The following is a 21,181-nucleotide window of genomic DNA, read 5'->3' on the forward strand; positions in this document are numbered from 1 at the left end:
TATTTCAGCCAAATAATAGCAGCTACCACTGTCATGGTACTCTTAAGAAGAAATGAACTGAACAGACAAAATTGGAGATTGATTTTGCACAACACTGGTCGGAACAAATGTATCATTTACAGACGTGCATATCTGGCCAAGTAACTAGATATTTCTGCAGCGCCCTCGTAGGCACCTTCAACGCATCGGCCCAAGGCCACACCTGATACATAGTTTCCGCCAAGAAAAAGACCATGAAAGCCACCTTCTCTAAGCGCAGCTTTTGCAGCTTCGAGATGATCAAGATGACCGATCATAAACTGGGGAATAGCTTGTGGCCAGACCCTCACACCAACCACAAGTGGATCCTTTGCATCCTGCCTTATGAGCATTTTTTTGAGATCTCGATCTACACTCTCGACAAGCTCACCTTCGCTCTGAAGTCACATAAACAGAAAACAATACATGAATTTGGCTATACAAACATTATCCAGCGCAACTAGTTCATTTAAAGACAGTACAATGGGTGTAGCATCGCAGGAATAGTACCGCACACAGGATTTAACCAAAGGTCAGAAGAATCTAGGAGATGATAATCCTGACATTACCGTTGGTTCAACATCATGTTATATAATATGAAGACATCATTAGTAAATAGGAAAAAAAAAACTTTGGTTTAAGGTGGCCCAAAATTTTATACACTTTTTTTTTGTCAATCTTAGCTCATGATGATCAAAAGTCTAAAAGTATGTACCTTGGATAGAATTCCAGTGTTTGTCGCACCTCCAATGTAGTTAAGAAGCAGAACACGCCCTGGAGGTGCTCGACCAGGAAAGAGTGATGAACTGTATATGGTACCTGCACCAGCAGCAACAAATGGGTAATTTCATTATTATTGCATCAGTAGTTAAAGAATGGAGAAGCCAAACAAATAAGACAAAATTTCACTTTTGTTCTCTGGCATGTATTTCTATAAACTAGTGATGATTCAGGGGTACGTATAGCCAGCCAAAGGCACAGAGCGTTCCTCAAACTTCATCTGCTTTCTATATGGACAAGTATTAACAATCATGATGCCCATGACGAGGACCATAGTCAGCAAATCATGAGCAGTGAGCATGCCTAGCACAAAGGTGTGAAAAGTAAGCTACCAGTAAAATAGTAAAGATATGCACAGGAAGAGTTAACAACTATGTGATCCCTAACATGCCTGAAGGGCATGGATACTCGACTAAGTGGATTGTTGAGAATTTGCTTGGTTGCAGTGGGCAGCTGTAGTAACATTAGTTGCCCACCTTCAAAATAACACTTCATTCTTTGGAGGATTTCCTGAACACACTTAAGAGAAAATGCACAAGTAATGTATATGATCAGGCTATTGTCCACATATGGCAGCAATACAAATTAATAAGTCCTCAACAGACAGACACGGCCCTTTCAGAAGTTCCACTCAGAAAACCAAACACCTTATACAAGCTAGTTATAATTTTTGCTTGTCTCTGCATTAAAAGAAAGTGCAATAGTGCAAAATGGTGACCTGTCCAGGGTCAGGAAGAACATATCTCCAAGAAAAAGAAACAAGAAAGAACTGAATAACATCAGTAAAACAATTCATAAACATGCCTTGAGAAACTTTACCAACTTGATACACAATACACAAGCAAAAAACAAGAAAATTAAATAAGAGATATATTGAATTCCTTAAATGATGCCTATTAGTGATAATTCACAAGGGTAGAAAAACTTTACCTAAAGTCTCTACTCCCTGACTACGTGGGTGCAACTGACCAAACCCCTTAAGTTCACCATCTACCAAACACTCCTTTCGGATTGCAGCATCTGGATATGATAATGTAACAGCTGCAACCGGTGGATAGTAAAACTTTGAGAGTGCATCTGCAGCAGCAGCCTGGAAATGAACACAAGGGAACAGGTTCAGCTAAAGTTTACTACAAGAAAACAAGATATGTGCGTATGGCACAGAAAGTAATTAACGGATTGAAGTAATTTCTAGTCTAGATAAAATAAATCACTTAAATTTATGGTGACCAGCATAACAAACACTATCAACATCGTGATTCCCAAGAGAATCATTTCTCAAAATTCAGCCATTTTTGGAAGCATAAAACTTCAAGTTCATACAAAAGAAAATTTCCGAACTACAGCATTAGCACCAACAAACTACTGTTTTTTTTTCAAATAATAAATCACTCTGACAACTGTTCAATAGAATCTACCTGTTAATATATCTTTTGCAAAAAAAACATCTATCCACTCATTTTCTGTGACCAACATTTTTAAATGCCAAAAAGTTTCAAATTTTCACAAAGAACATTAAAAACAACTACAACAATAGTATAATAACAGGATCTTATTGTTAAATATCAAATCATTATCACTGGTTGGTGTGTGTATGTGTGGCCTGACTCCATTTCCCTTCACCATCCAGCACATCCCCAAAACACAAATTTGCTGACAAATAGACATACCATTTGATTGAAAATGTCTTCATACTGCCAGAAAACAACAATCATATCACCCATGCAAAGCAGATAGTAACAACCAAAGCACCATATACGCCAACACCAAAAACAGGACTTCCGTATATTGAGACAACAATATCCAAAAGTACCAAAATTTAGATAGACAAAAATAAAAAAGTAAGATGGAAAAACATGATCACACCTATATCCTGGTACTTGTGACAAAAGACTTACAGATAGAGGATGTAGAATGCCACTTGCAACATAGGATGGCACAGTGAGAATGACACTTTTGGTCTGGAGAGAAGTTGGCCCATTTGGTGTTTCATATGATAAAATATAGCCTCTCCCATCCAACCTTCTAATGCTCAATAATTTCCAAGAGGTCTTGACCTTTGCACCTAACCTAAACATAATATTAAGAACCATCATTAGTTTAAGCTGCACAGGTAAAACAAAAAGTATAGGTCATTGACAATAGATAGTTTAAGAATATTTCTACATTCATCATAAATTATTCCAGCAGCCTGCCTACAAAATTTTGGTTTTCAGAAATTGGAACGTAAGATCTTTAAAGAACTAGATGTCACCCGATTAGGTGGTGACATAACCAAGAACTAGCACCTAAAACGAAGTTCTCTGCTACTCCAAGGCAAAAGTATGCATGAAACCTCAAGTTAAGTGCTTGAATCTATAGTTACCTCTTAGAAATGGCATTGGGCAACATACTAAGTCCTTTTCTGAAAGATCCAACTGTCTGGCCCTTCGGCTTAGGTAAGCGTCTGAATATGAAGTGAATATTAACATAACTGCACATTAATACAACTAAGAAGAAAAATAAATCAAATCACAACAATCTAGCATATCATTACGGATCTCGAGGAGGTGGAGGATTTTTTCTCCTCTCTTGAATAGCTTTAAAGGTACCGCCAATTATACTACCGCCATTCTGCTCCAGTTTCCAAACCTTTCCAAAGGCTGCTTTCATGCTAAGTTTTGCAGGATTCCCAGCATAGACACCTACATGGAGATGCATGTCAAAGGAAGAACAGGCAGATGATTTTCAATTCAAGGGCATAATTTCATGCAGCTTTAAAAACTAACCAGAAAAAAAAAAATTATATCAGACATGTTGCTATAGGTGAATTTGTTCAGATGGGTCTTCACCAGCTTTTATTGCCCTTTACATGTAGCTTGCAGTTTTAAATGTGTTTCATGGCCTAAAACTGTGAACCTACTTTTATGGACAAAATTGCTTCACCACTGCAGCTGAGTAGTTCCGTTTTCTGGAAATAAGAGATATGCTGGACAATAAGCTGAGTAAAACTTGAGCAATGCCGTTGACAATATGCTCAAGCTCAACATCTCAAACTAAATACCTCGTCAGCACATTTAAAAGAGAGAAAAGAAAGGCTTCTAGGCAAGGAAGCTTGATCTCCAATACCAAGATACTTAGTTCATAGAAAGAGAAGTCTCTGTACAATTATTGTTGTGTTGTTATTGGAATAAATTCAGTATCTTAATTCTAAAATCCTAAAAAAGATTTTTGAGGGTTACTTGCAGCAACTCAGAACTTCGTTAAAAAAACAAGGAAGAAAATAGTCAAGCAAGCAAGAGAAAATAATAAATATATAAAATGTTTAACACAAAAATGCATGTCAAAGATGGAAGTTTTCCACCTTTGTTTGCTACATGATCTTTGTAACCCTAATCAAGGATGACAAATGAAGGCACTGAGAAGACCTGAGTTTCAAACGGTGCCTCATAAGAAGCATCATACTAAACACCAAATTACTGGGACACTGTAATCATCTAAAAATATGTAATGCCTATTTTCCTAATAGACCCTCGCGCATAACTAACCACTCATACCCTTCCATTCAAACCTATGCTCACAAAGGTGCAGCTTGTTATTGAGAAGACGACAACCAACTCTTCACAATCTTTTCACAAAGACATCAGTCAGTAACATCCATCAAGTGACAATTCAATTTGAAACTTTTCAAGTTCTATTCCATGATGGCCCATCTCAAACTTCTCATGGAAAGTGGGCTACTTACCAACATGGAGGCACTTCTACTTCATAACCTGTGGTGCATATAGTGCCTTCTTGACAGATGTGCTCATCAAGTTTTACATCAATACCACTTGTAAGGTTCAGTCAGCAAGCACCTTGTATCATGTTTCTAGAACTTTTCAATAATTTGTTTTAGTTTCCCCGTAGAAATATAAAACATCTTTGAGATTGAACTCTAGCACTGAAGTCTGTTGCTCAATTATCATTATGAGTATCAGATAGCAGACTGCATTTACTTTCCGGAGTTGTTCTCATGATATGTAAGGTCATCAGGGGTTGCTTCATTTAACATGACACTTTTTTAATGCTACCATGATACCATCTGAGTAAGGTGTGAGGTGCATTTATTGAAAATTTTGTGTCTCCTGCATATCACATACAGGTGAATCACGGTAAGACAATGAAGCCATACTGGATAGATTCTCTGCTTATGCAGGCAACCTTCCTCATCGGTTGACAATCTTTTCCTCGTAGAGAAGGATGAACCTCACAGCAGCATATGGTACAAGAAGCAATGCCAATAAGTGACTCCATAATTTCACAAAAGAAGCCACAGGAAGGTAATAGAAATGAAGAGCCTTATAGAAATCATTATAATAAGTGAAAGGCAGGATAAAATTTAGTTCAAACCTGAACAGAAGGGTTCTATCAGGCGTTCAAAAACTTCATCACCAAGATTACGACGAACAAAATCCTCAACGGATTCTTCACGACCCTAGCTTTTGCCAAACCTTTAGCCATTAAAGTCACTCCACGACAGGAGAAAGAAGAAAGACAAAGAAAAAGATGCTACCAAACATGTAAATTTCTTTTTCATACTACCAAGTCAAAAAGAGGTAGGAAAGAAACAGGAGTACAAACCGGCGGAGGTGGTCGAAGCCCAATCGCACCAAAACCAGCCCGTAGTTTCCCACCAAAGCTCATCAAGTCAAAGAAAGGCAAATCAAGAGGACTTGCAGGCACTGGTCTCAGCCTTCCACCCCATAACACAAAACGTGGAGCATTCGGATCACCCAAGACAAGATCATCCTTCAGTCCACTATCAACCTACGAAACATGCGTTAGCGACAAATGTGTGAGATGGCCATAAGCAAACTAGAATTTGAATGAATGTTCATTTCAGCAAGTACAATTGACCATAAAAGACCAGAATTCCTCCATTCCTTCAGTCACATTCATGAATGCTCGAATTTCCAGCTTTATAAGTATAAAAAAGAAGAGTTTAAATGTCAATAATTCGTGATTTCATCAACCTTTCTTTATTTCAGTAGGTCAAATCCCCATGTGATTTCATCTACATCAAAGTATGAGAAAGGAGAATAAGAAGAAGGGAACGAAAAAAGTATTCGAGTCTACCGCCATGGTTAGCATAGCATCATTGGGCTGGAAACTGTTGGGACCCTCTTCCCACAGATACCCGTCCCTCTCAACCGTCGTTATGTTGCCTCCGACTCGCTCCCTCGCCTCCGTCACGATGACGCTGCCAACGGCATCCCGATGCTTCGTCGCAAGAGCCTGGGCGATACACAGCCCGCTGATCCCCCTCCGACCACCACGCAGTCCAGCAATTCGCCCGACGAAACGTCCGACGGGGAAGCGGATACGAACGATTCCCTCGTGGCGGAGCAGCGAACCCTAGCTCCACATTTCCTGCGCAGGAGAAGGACCGAGGAATGCGCCTTCGGGAGAGAGGAAGAAGGGAGAACGCCGGAGAGCGGGAGGACTCCGGCAACCAGGCCGGATGATTGGACGGAAATTGTGAACCCCGGCGGCATGGCCAGACCGACGAGCATTGCGACTCGGTGGAGGAGCAAGAATCCGGCGTACGCTACCTTCGGAACCGCTAGCCGGCGCAGAAAACTGCCCACTCCGAAGTCCGAGTGAAGCGCGGGACTTCGCGGGCTGAGTAAAAGGGATTAGGTGAGAAGGCGATCAACTTCTCGACCAATCCGCTCTCAGAGTGTCGCCGCGAACTCCTGGTTCCCGGTCAGATGTGGGCTCCACCGACGGGGCAAAGGGGTCGGATCCTGTATAATTTCAGACCTGACCCGAAATTCAATTACAGGTTGAGGAACCCGCGGCTGTTGCGCTTAGGCTTAAACGGGTCGGGTTGTATTTGTATTTTGACTGGTTTGGATTCGACCTGTTTTTACTGCTAGTCCGACCCCAGGCAAGCAGTTTCTGTTATCGTTGATATAACTTTTTATGCGATTTCCAATTGCCACAATATAATGCCTAAAAAATAATTATATATTAGGGATGGAGTTGATTACTAATAGGTTCTAAGATTTGTTTTCTGGATCTGCCTGGCACCAATATCCATATGGATCTTCATATCCATATGTTTGAGCCCAAATCCGGGGTGGATGAGTTTATTGCGGAGCTTAAATGACCAAAACGTCCGTCTTCAAATGCATATTACCACGATGAGATGAGAGAAGGTGCAGGGGTAGACGGAAAGATGGGGACGGTTTCGACATAATGGAAAAGACGTCGCTACAATTATCGTCTCGCAATTGCCTCAAATGTCCAAGGCCATATTCAAAGCCGATACGATCAAGAAGCCCCACATTCCCTTCCCATTCAAAGTTCTCCCGTGCCTTTCTGGACTCCCTCCACGTTATTTCACTCGTTCCCGCCAAACTCTCCATCTTGGAAATTTGGAATCCCGTCGCGTCCGATCGTAGTTCCGGCCACCGAATTCGCATTTTTTTTGCTGGCAATACATCGCTCAAGAAGCCACTAGGCGCGACGGTGATCGGACGTCGGACTTTCTGATCGCTGGTTCTCATTTCCGTCATGGAAGCTTCTCCATGATCGAAGAATCCGAAGGGAAGTCAAATCCGTGCGAGCAGCGATTCTTCCGATCGCGGAACACCTCCGTGTCGCTTGCGAGGGTTTCTTTATAAAGGAAGGAGACTGATCCGGGACATTGAAGAGCAGGAGATGTTTTCGCGATGAGGATTCCCGCTTCTTGGCGGTAAAATCAATCATTCGCAAGTAGCTGTGAAGAATTTGAAAATTGACGAGGAATATCAGCCATATAAAAAATCAACATGGATGCCAGTGGTTCTCTATACTAAGTTGGCCATTCAGGAGTCCCGTTCTATTCCTCACCGGTTTAGCAAAAGTTACCGCTCTCCTTTCATTTAGGTCTATTTTCCTTTTAAGATGATTAGCACGAATTTTTATAAATCTCTAAGATAACAAAACTAACATGACACTTTAGCATCCAATAATAACTGGCCAGCAAAATATATCCGATGCTAGTTGTGCATAAGCCTGAACCAAATTGACAATGATACTAATCCTGACCACCGGAAATCCGAATCTTGATTTTGCCCTATTTATTCAATCTGTTGCTGTTCTAAGTTCTGAAGAAGCCATTAACCGAATCTTATAGGTCCAGTTTTTCTTTGTTCTAGGAAACTGCAACTGCGGCTCTAATTGGACACCAGAACTTGAATCCGTAGACCCTAAATACATTGCATGAACAATTCCATATTTCTGTAATGCCAGCTTCTTATTGGATTTAAAATTTTGTCATCATGACGCTTCTTTCAGACAAATCTTATAAAACTATTTTAGGTCTATCCCCATAAATTTGCTTCGCTCTTCTGAATTCTATTGTACAAGATTTAACGTACAGTTTTAATTTTCTATAGATATCGCCCTGGCTAGTCCTGAAACTTTATATACCAAAATGTTTGTTGTTTATTCAACTGTACATGAATCACTTTCTCTTCCAAGTTCCAATCAAAATAGAGAGGCTTAGGACTACAATGCTGCAAAGCAAGAAATGGATTTTGGCATAAAGTAAGAACCAGACGAATAACACTTCGTTTTGAACTAAGGACCGTATGTAGTTGATTGATCTTTGGCAATGTTAAAATGCTGAGCTAGATTACTGGTGTCTTCCTTCCGTTGTTTGTGGTTTATCGCACTTGTTTTCCCTCATGCTTTGCATAAATTCTATCTTGTTTAATTGTTTTTATTTGTTAAATCCTGTTCAGATAGAAGATACTTGACTTATTTTATCAGTAAGATGGTGAAGAGCACCTGCATGTGAGATAAAGAGGAAGAGACATGAACAGGTTGTGAGTAGATTATAACTCTCGGTGGGGCCCTTGATTCTTTTACTTATGTATGATTCGTTGTCCATTTCCTTAATCATTTTCACAATGTTGTTCGGATAGAAAGGTGGATATTTGGCATATTTCACTGAGTTGCTGAAGGACCTGAAATGGAGATAGAGAGGAAGAGACATAGGCTGCTTGTAAGTAATTCACAATATTGTTCGTGAACATGCATAAATGTACTTTTCATATAAATATACCCGTGAGCTCACTGCTGATGTGGTCCTTCTTCCCCTTCATGTTGAGTGGCATTTTCGATGGAAGTTAGTGGCTGAAGCAGAAAGCAAGTTTTGCTTGTTGGTTTCTTGAAGGGGATCTAAGAGAGGGTTTCTCCTGCTACGGCACACTATGTTGAAGCTGCTTAACTTGAATGAGTTTTTTTTTTCCCCCCAAGTGCTTTACTGGATAAGTTATCTCGGATACTTCTACCAGATGATGACTACAATTTTCCCTAACCAAGTCCTGTTCTATTTAAAATAGAAATTGTTATTGGGTTCTGCAAATGTTCAAACTAGAAGGGAAGGGGGAAGATCACAAAGTTTGCCTTCTCTTTAAGGATTTCTTTTCTCGTTTAAACAGTCATAATGTTTGATTTTCTATATTCCCCTTTCCCTTTCCCTCTAACATCCACAAAATCTATGACTTATCTTCTTAATGAAGTACAAGACGCGGTTGATATAGCACATAGGTTGTCTTTATTACTTGCTATTAGTGAATGCGCTGCCACTTTGATTGGCTTTTCTAGAAAGTTTTAGTTCACTGTTGAAGCTTATGATGTGGTACTTATGCTTATAGATGGAACCTTGATGCGAAAGATATCTGCTTGTTATGCTTGCGTTTGTCCTGAAACTGAAAGAGCAATATGACCTTCGTCTGACAATGTCCTTGATTGTAATTACTTGGTTTAGTGGGGTCTAAACAATGTAAATGAGCATTTTCCATACGTGTGCCCAGCACATGAAGAGAATCTTTTCCACTTTCACTCTGAACCCATGATGGTATTCTGTTATCTAGTTCAATAGTTTATGAGAAATATAAATGAGTAGTCAAATAGCTACTGCACAGCAACAACTGCATATAACATACGCAAGGCTGACATGTATGTCTGAAGCATGAAGTTCTAATTTGATAGATCAGCCATGCAAGCCTTCACCCCTCTGGAGTCTGGATATAAGCAATTACTCTTTGTTGTTCAATGTAGAAGACTTACAATACTATACCATCAATGCGAACCATGGGGATACTGACTGACTTACTACTACTCTTCATTATCTGAGAATTTTACTCTGCTGAATTTCTGGGCAGTATGGAGGTTCTTCAGCCTTGCCTAATGATATTGAGCCAACATTTTCACGTAATAGAATTTTCTGTTAGTCAGATGGTTGTCATACAAAATTTCTGCTTATTATATATTAGTTTGGAGAACAAATTTTAAAATAAAAAGATGCCTTCAGCTCAGCATGTCTTTGCCTCTACTCCCAATGGATGATTGGTTTAACTGTTGTTCCCGGATTGTGGCATATTTTTCCTTTTCATACTTATATACTTAAAAGTCTTTCAAGGAGCAAAACAAGAAGACAAATAATAATGCCTATTTTTTCAAACTGATGTAGGAAAATGCTGGTGCCGGCCCAAGCTTCAGTAGTAGCTATCATTCTTGTAATCAACACCGTAAAATTTCAATTGGTGTCACAGTTCAGGAAGCTTTGGCAGGAATAGGTTCAGTCACTAAAATGAAGGATGGGACTGGTGCTTCACATGCAGAGAATATATCTGGTGAGAGGACCACACAAGAAAATTCAGGAAAGTTAAGTTTCAAAATTGGCCAAGCAGAAACTAAAATTCAGAAATCAGGTGCATGGGTTTCACGTGCTTTTCATAAGAAAAGAAAATCTATAGAATTCTATGCCAATAGGTCGTCATTTTTTCAGTCTGAAAATGGGATGTCAAAAAGGGTTGGCTGTGTCACGTATTCAAGAAAGAGCAAGAACAATGTTGGCCCAGATAAGTTAGAAGAGTATGCTTTTGCAGCAACGCAAGAAATGTGTGTAACAAATAAAAGGGAAATTAACAATAAAATAGTGGTGGAAAAAGATGGACAACTCCAGACGAACCAATGCAGTGAATCTTTGAGAATGAAGCTGTGGGACATACTCCAATCAGCTCCATCACAGGCAGAAGACAACAAATCAGTTAAAATTCCCAAAACTGATCAAAATTCTGATACCATTGAGACTGATTCTGAGAAGCCAATTCTCAATTCCTGTAGACCTGTCACTTGTTCCATATTAGAAAGGAATTCAACCAACAAATTTCTAAGTAAGCAACAAAAACTCAAAATTGGGCATCTTCCTCCATGCGTCCAGCAGAAAATTCCAGAGAAAGGTGTCTTCAGGTTTACTGGAGAAGAAGGGCAAATGTGTGCTTCGGGCATGAATAGGAATTCGTCCAGCTTTAAAAGGAAGTCTAAGAGGAAGCACAGTCTCATTGCACCTCGGCGAATTCAATATTCACCAGAACCGATTCTTGAAGGTAAACCTGAAGAAAATCCGAAGCATGAAAACCTGCAGTCACCATTGCTGCCACCCCATGAAGCAACAAAGGCAGAAAGTTTGAGAAGTCCTCTCCTAGTAACCAGTGGTGATGGGGTGGTTCTATCCTTTCCAATGGAGACGAAAGAAAAAGAGAAGGCACAGACTGTTGTTCCTAAGATGTTGCCAAGGCAGAGTATCAGTGACAAAGTTGTTGAGGGAACACCATTTCATCAATGTGATGTCAACGTGGTTCAAAATTCACCAGTCCCAAATAATGCAGATGTAGAAGAAGAAAGCACCCATAGGTCGTGCAAAGGTGTTGTGAAAGAAAAACCTGAAATCAATGCAACTAAGGAAAATAGGTTCTTAAGCTCACAGAGATCACCAAACCATAGGTCTGATGTGGTTGAAAATTTTCCACTTCCAAATGACGGAGCTGTAGAAGAAAGTGGCTTTTGTCAATCATGGAAACGTGATGCAAAGAAATTCCAAACTGATGCTACTGAAAATGAGAAATTTCAGAGTCCACAGAAATCAACAATACATAAATATGTTGGTGTGCTTGACAATCTGCCAATTCTAAAGGATAGAGATGTCGAAGAAGGTTGTTGCAATAAATCATGGAAATGTGATTTAAACAAAGAAAAGCCACAAATTGGCACAACCAAGGAAAATAGATTCCATATTGAACAGGGATCACCAATGCATGGAACTGATGTCGAGTTTGAAAACTCACCAGTTCCAAATGATGCAGCTGTTGAAGAAGGAAGCTTATGCAGATATGAAGTAGACAAAGAAAATCTCCAAACAGAGGTGTCCAAGGGAAAGAGTTCTCATATCCCACCATTGCGTGCTGTTAACTTATGCCTTGATAGTCCAGAACTCCCTCAACACATGACAATATCAAGGGGATTCTTTCATCATAGAAGGCATTCACATGCATGTGTGGCATCCTCTGTATCCTTTATATTTTCATTTGCCGATTGGCTTTGACTTTAAACAGATTTTGTGCGCCTCCTTAACTGATTTTGCAGGATGATACTACAGAGGATAGAGAAAATTTCTCTGGGACTTCACCTATATTTCAGAAGAAAGATGTGGCGGAGAACTCTTCTCCGTCTTCAATTGAAAAGCAGAGTGATGAACCCTTAGAGCATCATATGACCAAAGGAGGTAACTAATCTCTCTATAGAAACATGCTGTTGGATAAGTTGCTTCTTTGCATACAATGTGAACCGCTTCAATTGTGTCAATCATGTGGGAAAATTATAAACATCATATTAGTTTTAGAGATTCTGTCCTGAATGTTGCTTCACAAACCTAGTCCTTTCTTATGTTCCAAGGAATTTGGAAGATATAATGTTTCTGAAATGCTGGTGAGTCTGGCTGAGCCTGATTCTCTATACCTCACCAAATCATGCCTTCAACCATGTTATGCTTGTTTGTCAAATATCTGAATGCACTATTGTTTGGTTCATTTCTGAATTAAAGCACTGCTCTGTAGCAAATTTGGTAGAAAGTTGAGAACCACCTTCAGGGAAAGGATGGCCAAGTTTTTATCATTGGTCATGTTGTTTTGTGCTTCCTGATGCCAACAGAGAAATGGACGCCAAAATGCCAGCAAAAGCCACTCTTTCTGCTGCATCGCAGCACCAGAGTGCATCGAGAAAAAATTGCCAGAGCTCCAAGCCCTGTTTTGCCATCCATGAAGGGTAAAACCTGATCCTTTTTCTCTTTCAATCATTTTCTTATTGTTGTCCTGCTGACTGTTTCCTGCAACATTACCCCAAATCCATAGGAGAGGAAAATTCTCAACTGGATATTGGATCTCAGCAAAGTGAGGACGCACTAGCAAGGTTTTCTTTTTTCCGTACCATTTGTTTAATTTGAGAATTGAAATCAAAAAATTTTTCACTTAGCAAGCATGGATTAAGATGCTCAAATTGATTTCCAGTATCTTGCATTCGCACATGAATGCTTCTAAAGGTTGTATGTAATTGATTATTGATAGGAGGCTGGGATGCTGGACCTAGCTTTCCGACTCCAAGACATCAGTTACAATATATATCTTGTAGTTAAGAATAACCCATTTTGTTAATAATTTTCAGGATACTGGAGTTGGCTTTCCATTTTCCAACTCCAATATTATTGAAATTTTAGTTTTTACTTTTACAGTCAAAGTTGGATTGATACCAGTAGAAAATCTCTGTGCTGTTTTTTATACATACTGGGAGGCGTATGGAGTGTCATTCTTGCAACTTACCGGATCTGTCCTCTTGGAGGAATCAAACTTTGGAATTTTCACTATTTACCTTGTTTGCGTATGCTCCAGGGGAACACGATGATATTGCTGTAAACCTGCCATTGCATTCAACATTATGCCTTTCTGCATCAAAAAACCTGAATGACATACGGCTACGTCATCCTTTGATTTCATATTGCTATCTTTCAGCTTTGTCCATTTAGTGGACATTTTCCTCCTAAGAAAGTTGTTCTCAAGACCGTGTTTTCTTACCAATAAACTTTCTCAAGTATGAATTTTGAAAGTTGACCAAAAAATTGTGAGGAAATTTACCAAATTTCCACTATGTAGGTGCATGTAAGGGATCTTACCTTTTGCGTGCATTTTGTTCCTGTGGATGTGATTATTCGACTATCTTCTAACAAATTATTTTACTCACGTCCATCTCTTTACCACATTTTATTTTTTGTAGTACAACTTTGATATCTAATTTTGAACTAAAGGGCATTCTCTGTTTCATGGAAAAGCAGGGCCATCGCTCAATTTGCTTCAGGTTTAGAAAAATTCAAGATTAGAATGAAGTCTCATACACAGAGAAAAACCTCGGAGATCCTCTCAGTTACAATTGACAAAATTCAAGCACAACTACAAAGTGTGGATTCTCAAATACATACAGAACTGTAGGTGATCTAAATCACTCTTCCACTTATCAACACAAGATCTTTCCACTCATGGCACATTTTTGGTCCGGTCACTCTTTCTTTAGTAGTAGTTGTCCTCAGAATTCTTTCGGCTTGATTTTTCAATATTTTAAAGGTTTCCTCGTGATATCTTGGAGATGATTAAGGCTGCAAATTTTTGTGAGTAAATCATTTTCTAGTACATTTATGAGTCATGTCTAACATTGTTGCTGCTTCTGTGAAATACAAACATGTACGTCTGGCTCTGTATATATATATATATATGGTTTGTGTGTGTGCAAAACGTGTAAAAACGATTCCAAAATAGGAATGGATTTTCGAGTCTTTTTCTCTTCCCAGGATAGATCCTAAGATGAAAAGGATGGTCGGAAAAAGGTAAGCGAGTGACAGAAGGAAGAAGGTGTTTATATATATATATATATATATATATATATGTATGAGTACATAACAAAATTCTATATGCTTTACATACCCCTTTAAACACCAATGCCATGTTAAGTCGCATTTTCTCCTCCTTTCTATAAAGAAGTATATAGGGTATCAGTGTGCAGGATCGAGTATATATATATATATATATATATATAAAGTAAAAAGTAGACCACTTAGGTAAGAAACAAAAACCAGGCTCATTAAAATTAATTTTTTTTTGTAATGTAATAGTATAGATATGAACTTAAGAGTGATTTTGTGAGATATATATATATATATATATATATATATTAGGTTAGTCATTTTCTTAAATAATGTTTTTTAATAATAAAAATTGTACGGCTCTTATAACGTCAAAATTTTGATAGTAGGAAGATGCTTTTTTTTTTACATGACTTAAACTAATCCATGATTTATGTTATATTATTGTTTATAAACATATTAGAAGGTTCACATTTTGTTAAAACACTTTTTAACAATTTAAGAGGTCTGTTTTTATCCTTATATATATATATATATATATATATATATATATATATATATATAGGGGAAGACTTTATCTTGAATATATATGCGTGTGTGTGTGAAGTCGGTAGAGTTTATTCATCTCCGTTGTAATTATCTCTTACAGGAACAAGCTTATCAGTCTGAGCAATTCCAAGAGGAGGAGGTTAGAAACGAGATTTCAAGGTAATCTAAATAAAAAGGAAAATTTGTGGTATCTTTTAAATTTGTAAAAAAGACAAAACCAACCTGTATTTTGGCCAAGCAAATTGACCGACTTCGTTGACCATTGATGATTTGCTCGCTTTTCTTTCACGTGCATAGGGCAACAAGAACGGCTGCAAACAATACAGGCAAAATTCAAGGAGGAAGTGAATATACATCTCCAAGAATGCAAGAACTTGCTAGGAGAGATAGAAGCAGATCAGTTGGAGCTAAGGGCAATCTCGGAGAGGCAAAGTATGGCTTTTAATACTTAAAGAATTTACCCTCCAATTCATATGATATGAAACCCGTTTTATTTTGTTGAATGATGCGGTGAATCGGTTGTGTCGGCTGATGCGTTTCAGTCGATGCATATTAGGTGAAAATGGTCCCTTAATATGATATTTACTTAAAAAATTAAAGATGCATGTCTATTGTCATTCTATTATAAAAGGGCCTACACCTGCTAAATTGAATAATTTAGGTCAACTTGGCCAATTCAGCCACCATATTAACTGGTATAAGTAGACAGGTTTATTATAGCATTGGTAGGAGGCCGATAGAATGGCTCAGTAAATGCAGGTCAATGTGCAAAAACATTGATAACACCGTCCCCTCCCACCAAAGAACTACTAGTATTTGTCATTGAATTGGGTCTGATCTGCTAGGATTCGGTGTTGAGACCCCAGGATCTCAGGTCAGTGTACGTGATTGGGTGGAGCCTATATATTCAGAATTGTGAGAAACAGTTCAACAGTCAGACTACTTAAACTGGTCTGCTTTTTGTTTTAACATCCCGCAGAGAGGCAGGATTGAGAACTCGAGACTTAATTTTAAAGCAGCAACCCTCTTATTTACCACAACAGCTGGAAAGCAGTAGATCTGAACCGACTCCATGTACTACCAAGTGCACAAAAAGACCTTTAGATTTCTATCGATGTATAGGATACTGCGGTAACTTCGGAGTCATAAGGAAAGTGACAATGACAGGAGGACACCCGATTTGCAGGTCAGTCACCCCTTCAACCTAGATCTTCGTTGAGACGACTAAGGCATGTTTAGGAGAGACATTGTCTGGTGGATTTGGATCCTAATATGGTCATGCTGTTAACAGTTTATATTGGTAAGGGCAATGTCTCAGTAGGTATAAGCTCAAACCTGAACTTGGTATTTGATTAGGCAGATTCCAACCTGCCTTCTAGCTGGCCACCTTGTGCACTCAAATCGAGCTAGGAATAAGACTTGGTAGGTAGAAAGTTAAGATGCATATGGTCCTTTGACAGAACTCAATTTTTGAATGTAAGGTGAGTTTGCGTCAATCTTTATACTTGAGATATTTTAGTTTACCTCTTACAATGAACACATATCTATCGGAGTTGGACTTGGAGTACTGAACATAATTTTGATACCAATTACATGGACTCTTCGGAACCGGCTTTGAGTGTCTGGTTTGAGTGGGCTTGTGCCCACCTGAAAAATTAGCTTATTAATTTTAACGTCGACATTCTCTGCCAATTTCTCACACTTGACATGCTATAATAGGGTCTAAGTGCTTTGCATTACTTGCTGCTTGTACAGATTGGAAAACACTTTAGCTAGCGATATAAATAGTTTGGACTCGGTGTCTGCCCAGGTTTTATCAAGTCCAATCTGACTACACCTCAGTTGGACTCGGTTTTGGTTTTGAACTTGGACATAACCTTTTGAAACCAGACCTAGGTTCAGTTGGTTTCAGACACACATCATTACATGAAAGTTGAAACGGTATTGGCTTTTTTATTATGGGACTTGGATTTGAATTAAGTTGCATAGCTGTTAAATTCGTGTCTAATTAATTGCCAGATCGTATTTTCTTTTAAACCTGGTGCAGACTCGGGTGAATCCGAGTAGCCGCAAACTTATGTCCAGCAGGCTTGGTTAGGTTTTAATTGTATCGGATCGGAAGGAACTGTTGGGTTTTTACCAATTTGAGCAGAACGAAATTACTGTTCATTGGATGTCCAACTCAAATTGGCATTGGCGTCATTGTTGTGGCTGCCATTTGTTCATGAATTCGTGTGGTTTAATTTCACGCATATATTTAGCTTATGATGAATCCTCAGAGATACTGCTGCTGCAAAGTTATGTCTAGCAGACTTGGTTTTAATTGGATCGGACCGGAAAGTGAACTGTTGGGTTTTTACCAATTTGAGCAGAATGAAATCAGGGTTCGTTCAGTTGGTTGTCCAACTCAAACCCTTGGCAGTGGCATCATTGATGTGGCTGCCATTTGTTCATGAATTCGTGTGGCTGCTATTTGTTCATTAATCCTTAGAGATACTATTCCAACTGGGAGAGTAATGTTTCAATCTTACCTTTTTCTCTCATTAATTCTCTCAAGCTTTTCTTTAAACTTTTCATAATTTTTAGAGAATGGCATGCGAATGGCAGTCACATTTCTTAACGTGGTTTACGTTGACTGAGACACTTGTACGTTCATCACGATCGTGTCTAATTTATGTTCCGGTTGAGTGGTTAGTGTCTCTCCTTGTGGTATCTATGCTTTCATGAGGATTCTATCTTAGAAATTATTATAGACATTATAGGTTTACCTTGACTAGACACTTACACATTCATCACGATCTTGTTTAATTTATGGCCAGTTGAGTGGTTAGTGTCTACTGTTGTGATGGAAACTTCAGATACTACAGGAAGTTGATATCTCAGTGCATTTGCATTATGATTTTCCTTTTTAATTATGCTTTTATTTTTTAGCAAAGGCTAACTTCATTGGATATTAAGCTGGAACAGAATGATGCCAATCTGGTAGAAGGCGTAACTCGCAAGAAGCTAATGTATGCGTCTTCATGTAATAGGACTCTTACCAAAAGCAGCCGTATTTGTCAGGCCACCGGTAAGGTTTTCGGCCTTCAAATGTGTAAAGGCTTTGCCAACGAAGGGCTGCTGGGGACTAGACCCGCCTTTTCTTATGAACTAGAATATATGTCCGATTAGAAGTTACTGCACGCGCGCCTACCATGTGATTTTGCTCGTGTCGTAATATTTCTATCCTGTTGCTGCTCCTTATTTATTTTAATGGAATATGCCCGTGTTTACATCTTTGTCCTGCCTTGGGAGAATTTCGGTTTGCACCTTCACTTTCATTTCTTTGTTGAACATTGTATGGACGGTGCCATGACTTGCAGAGGCATCGCACAGAAAGCTGCTCTCACAGGTGGAGGAAGGGATTCAAGCTCAATTGGACGACGCTGAAAAAAGAATCGGTACCCTACATAAGGCAAGTTATCGACTCGTCTTTCTAAGTTCCTTACTTATCAACATATAAAAGTGAAGCCCGTTAGAGATGTTGGTATTAGATTGACAGATATTTACGTTATGTTTGGATGGAGGGAAAGATGAAATGAAATGGATGGATGGAAAATAAAAAGGGAGGAACGGAAGGAAATGGAGAGGGAAAGGAAAGGGAGGAAACGTCCACTCCTTTTCTTCCCAATCTCGCCATTTTCGGAGGGATTAGGATTTCATTAAAAATCATTTTTTCCCTTTTTTTTCCCCAAGCACAGTTATTAGCTATCATTTCCATTCCTTTTTATCCCTCTCCCTCCATCCAAACAGGCTGTAAAGGACACCAGCTCAACCATTTAGACGGTCAACATTGTGGAGAACCTGTGGCCTCTCGGCCGCTGGCTCGGTTTACTTCTTTTTTGCAAACGCTTTTATTGTTTGTCATGTCTATTTCCAAGTTCAGATGTAAACCTTCTCCGGATGCAGCAATTGACCTTGCCCCCTTAAGCTAGATTTGGCCGGGCATGCAACGAAATCAGTTTGGATGGAATTGAGATCAGTGAAGCCCCATACGGACCACATCTAAAAATCTTCTGGAAATGACTTCCATTAGGAGAGTCGTGTGTTTGAGTAGTTTTTACCTTTCAAAAATGCAGTCGCGTTGAGGGGACCCACCAAATGCTGATAAGCCCGTCATCTCTAAACATGGCTGCGCTTCATGAGGAGGCCATTCCGCTCGAGTAGAACTCCTCTCATATCCTTTGTAGGGCTCCCGAGTGTGATGGTGGTGGCGACAACCGAGGAAACCTGTGGTCTTTGGTGGTATGTGCCTGCGTAAGGCCACTTGGATTTGCCCTCGATTAGGTGAGAGTGGTAGACCAGGGCCCGACTAGCAGGCGCTCAGCCTAGCTTGGGTCCCAGCTTGTTGTAAACACTGTGCCATGTTTTCCGCCCCCAGTTTTGGCAAGGTGCAAGTTCGACCTTGGTTTCTCAACCTGTGTGCTATTAGGGCCCCAAAAATTTTCAACGGCTTCTGTCACATCATGCTCTTAAGTCTTTTGTGTGGCTGTTCGCGGGTGTCCCAAATCTAACGCAGGCGATGGTTGCTTGAGTCGGGAATGGATATGTGAGAGGGCAAAGGGGGTGGATCTGACCGTCACTAATCACATTTTGTCTTCAATGATTTCACAGGAAGCCCGCAAAAGGATGCAAGAGTTAAACCGTGCGCTTAGTGGAGCGTTTTAGATGGGGTCTATTCCGTTGATGTTCATGTTTGGGACCATGCATGAGCTTGAACGTGGACCTCTTTCATGCCAGAATGTAGTCGTGGAGATCAGCCTGCCCATGGAAAGGTAACATCGCTACAATTGCATATATACCATATTATGCCGGCATGACTTCTTTTGTTCCACTGCCTCTTGAGGGTTACCATTCTTAACATGGGATGTCGGTTTCGCTGGACCCTTCGGTCGTTGATAAGAGATTATGTAAATTACGTGAATGCTCGTGCAACAGCATGTCACGTAGAACGGAAGTGGATTTTGATCACTTCGAGTATTTTCTTCTTCCTTCTTCCTACACCATGCGTGGTCTGATACTGATAAAGGGCAGAACGACAGTCTACTGAAAAGATGTAAAAATATCTTCCCATTTCAATGAAACTTTTTTGGACTAGGTCCCATAGCAATTCACTGATAAAGCGTCTAAATATTGTGAAGGAATATGATTCAATTAATGTGATGTAACACCTAGAAGTCCCGCCATCACTTAAAGTCACCAAGAAAGCAGATCTCGTGGCCGTTGCAAAACCAAAGAATCAGGCAAGTTGTTTGAATGATTTGGTAATATGGTCATCACATTTATTTAGTATACACATGTAATCAGGTTAGCGCTTTTCAACTCAATTCTACATTCAAAGAAAATGGGTGCTATTCTTGCCCATAAGAATTCGATCAATGCTAACTTCAAAAAATAAATAAAGAAACAAGATATGTTGGGGTTCTAACTTCGATTTAGGTGAGAAGACATTTCATTCATTGGTTGTATATCACGGATTGGGCATGCATTTGATGTAAGGATAAAGAAGTAGTACAACAAATCAATGGTTCTCGAATAGAAAAATATTTAAAATTTTAACCAAGCTCATGGTTTAAAATAAAAATAGTAGTAAAAGCAACTGGGTTTTGCTTTCACTATTTTCTCTGCGCTGGTGGTATGTTCGTTTATCAGAAACATGAAAAGCCTTAAGGTTCATAAGGCACATTACAATGTCGGCTCTCCCAACTGTAAGAGTTTTAGAAGGCAACACATTTTCTAAGATAAATTTCCGCTCATTCACATAAAGATCACACGAAGTCCATAGTGTGCATACCTGTGCATGGTAAAAAATGGTATTCTATTCTCTTCTAAGTAAAAGCTAAGTGTGATTTCAAGTCCTCCCTTTGAAATGGAAAATGGATATTCTGGCACAAACCTGAAGGAGGTAACATGCGTCTGTTCCTATGATAGCCAACCAAATATGCAGAAGTATGTTTTCTGTTCTTGATTTTGTCTGTTCTTGATTTTGTCCTGTTGACAGGTTCTATATAGCCCCAGTGTACCGATGAA

The 21,181-nt window shown here is 39.3% G+C and overlaps 2 protein-coding genes across 4 annotated transcripts; one reads left to right on the top strand and one right to left on the bottom strand.

Annotated features, from left to right (window-relative positions):
• Positions 1 to 58: 58 nt before the first annotated feature.
• LOC116263173 (protoporphyrinogen oxidase, chloroplastic) lies at positions 59 to 6,484 on the bottom strand. Its single transcript, XM_031642795.2, is given in 10 exon segments — positions 59 to 416; positions 734 to 837; positions 1,729 to 1,888; positions 2,697 to 2,868; positions 3,164 to 3,244; positions 3,335 to 3,482; positions 5,170 to 5,254; positions 5,401 to 5,586; positions 5,896 to 6,077; positions 6,080 to 6,484. Coding segments are annotated over 10 exon segments (1,671 nt in total). The 5' UTR covers positions 6,333 to 6,484; the 3' UTR covers positions 59 to 116.
• Positions 6,485 to 7,115: 631 nt separating this feature from the next.
• Positions 7,116 to 20,236, top strand: LOC116261993 (meiosis-specific protein ASY3). 3 transcript variants are annotated; one of them, XM_050079868.1, is made up of 13 exons: positions 7,116 to 7,669; positions 8,553 to 8,657; positions 8,736 to 8,815; positions 10,289 to 12,166; positions 12,244 to 12,382; positions 12,808 to 12,921; positions 13,008 to 13,065; positions 13,982 to 14,131; positions 15,213 to 15,271; positions 15,410 to 15,544; positions 18,145 to 18,182; positions 18,475 to 18,570; positions 19,770 to 20,236. In XM_050079868.1, exons 3-13 carry the CDS (start codon positions 8,783 to 8,785, stop codon positions 19,791 to 19,793), a joined length of 2,724 nt encoding a protein of 907 aa, XP_049935825.1. In that variant the 5' UTR covers positions 7,116 to 7,669; positions 8,553 to 8,657; positions 8,736 to 8,782; the 3' UTR covers positions 19,794 to 20,236. The 3 variants fall into 3 exon arrangements, 2 of the variants coding, with proteins under 2 accessions (XP_049935825.1, XP_049935826.1); XM_050079869.1 differs by lacking the exon at positions 18,145 to 18,182 and having other exon boundaries at positions 8,553 to 8,815; XR_007574380.1 differs by lacking the exons at positions 18,145 to 18,182; positions 18,475 to 18,570; positions 19,770 to 20,236 and having other exon boundaries at positions 8,553 to 8,815; positions 13,982 to 14,135; positions 15,410 to 15,426.
• Positions 20,237 to 21,181: the final 945 nt, after the last annotated feature.

The sequence above is a fragment of the Nymphaea colorata genome, chromosome 10 (genome assembly GCF_008831285.2).
Source record: "Nymphaea colorata isolate Beijing-Zhang1983 chromosome 10, ASM883128v2, whole genome shotgun sequence".
In the NCBI taxonomy this organism is placed as follows: domain Eukaryota; kingdom Viridiplantae; phylum Streptophyta; class Magnoliopsida; order Nymphaeales; family Nymphaeaceae; genus Nymphaea; species Nymphaea colorata.

What these genes read in the sequence shown, in the direction of transcription:
- LOC116261993 (XM_050079868.1), top strand. Translation starts at nt 8,783, where the DNA reads ATGGAGATAGAGAGGAAGAGACATAGGCTGCTT. An exon ending in GCATCATATGACCAAAGGAG is followed by an intron (nt 12,383 to 12,807) that starts GTAACTAATCTC and finishes TGATGCCAACAG; the next exon opens with AGAAATGGACGCCAAAATGC. An exon ending in CCGTATTTGTCAGGCCACCG is followed by an intron (nt 18,183 to 18,474) that starts GTAAGGTTTTCG and finishes CATGACTTGCAG; the next exon opens with AGGCATCGCACAGAAAGCTG.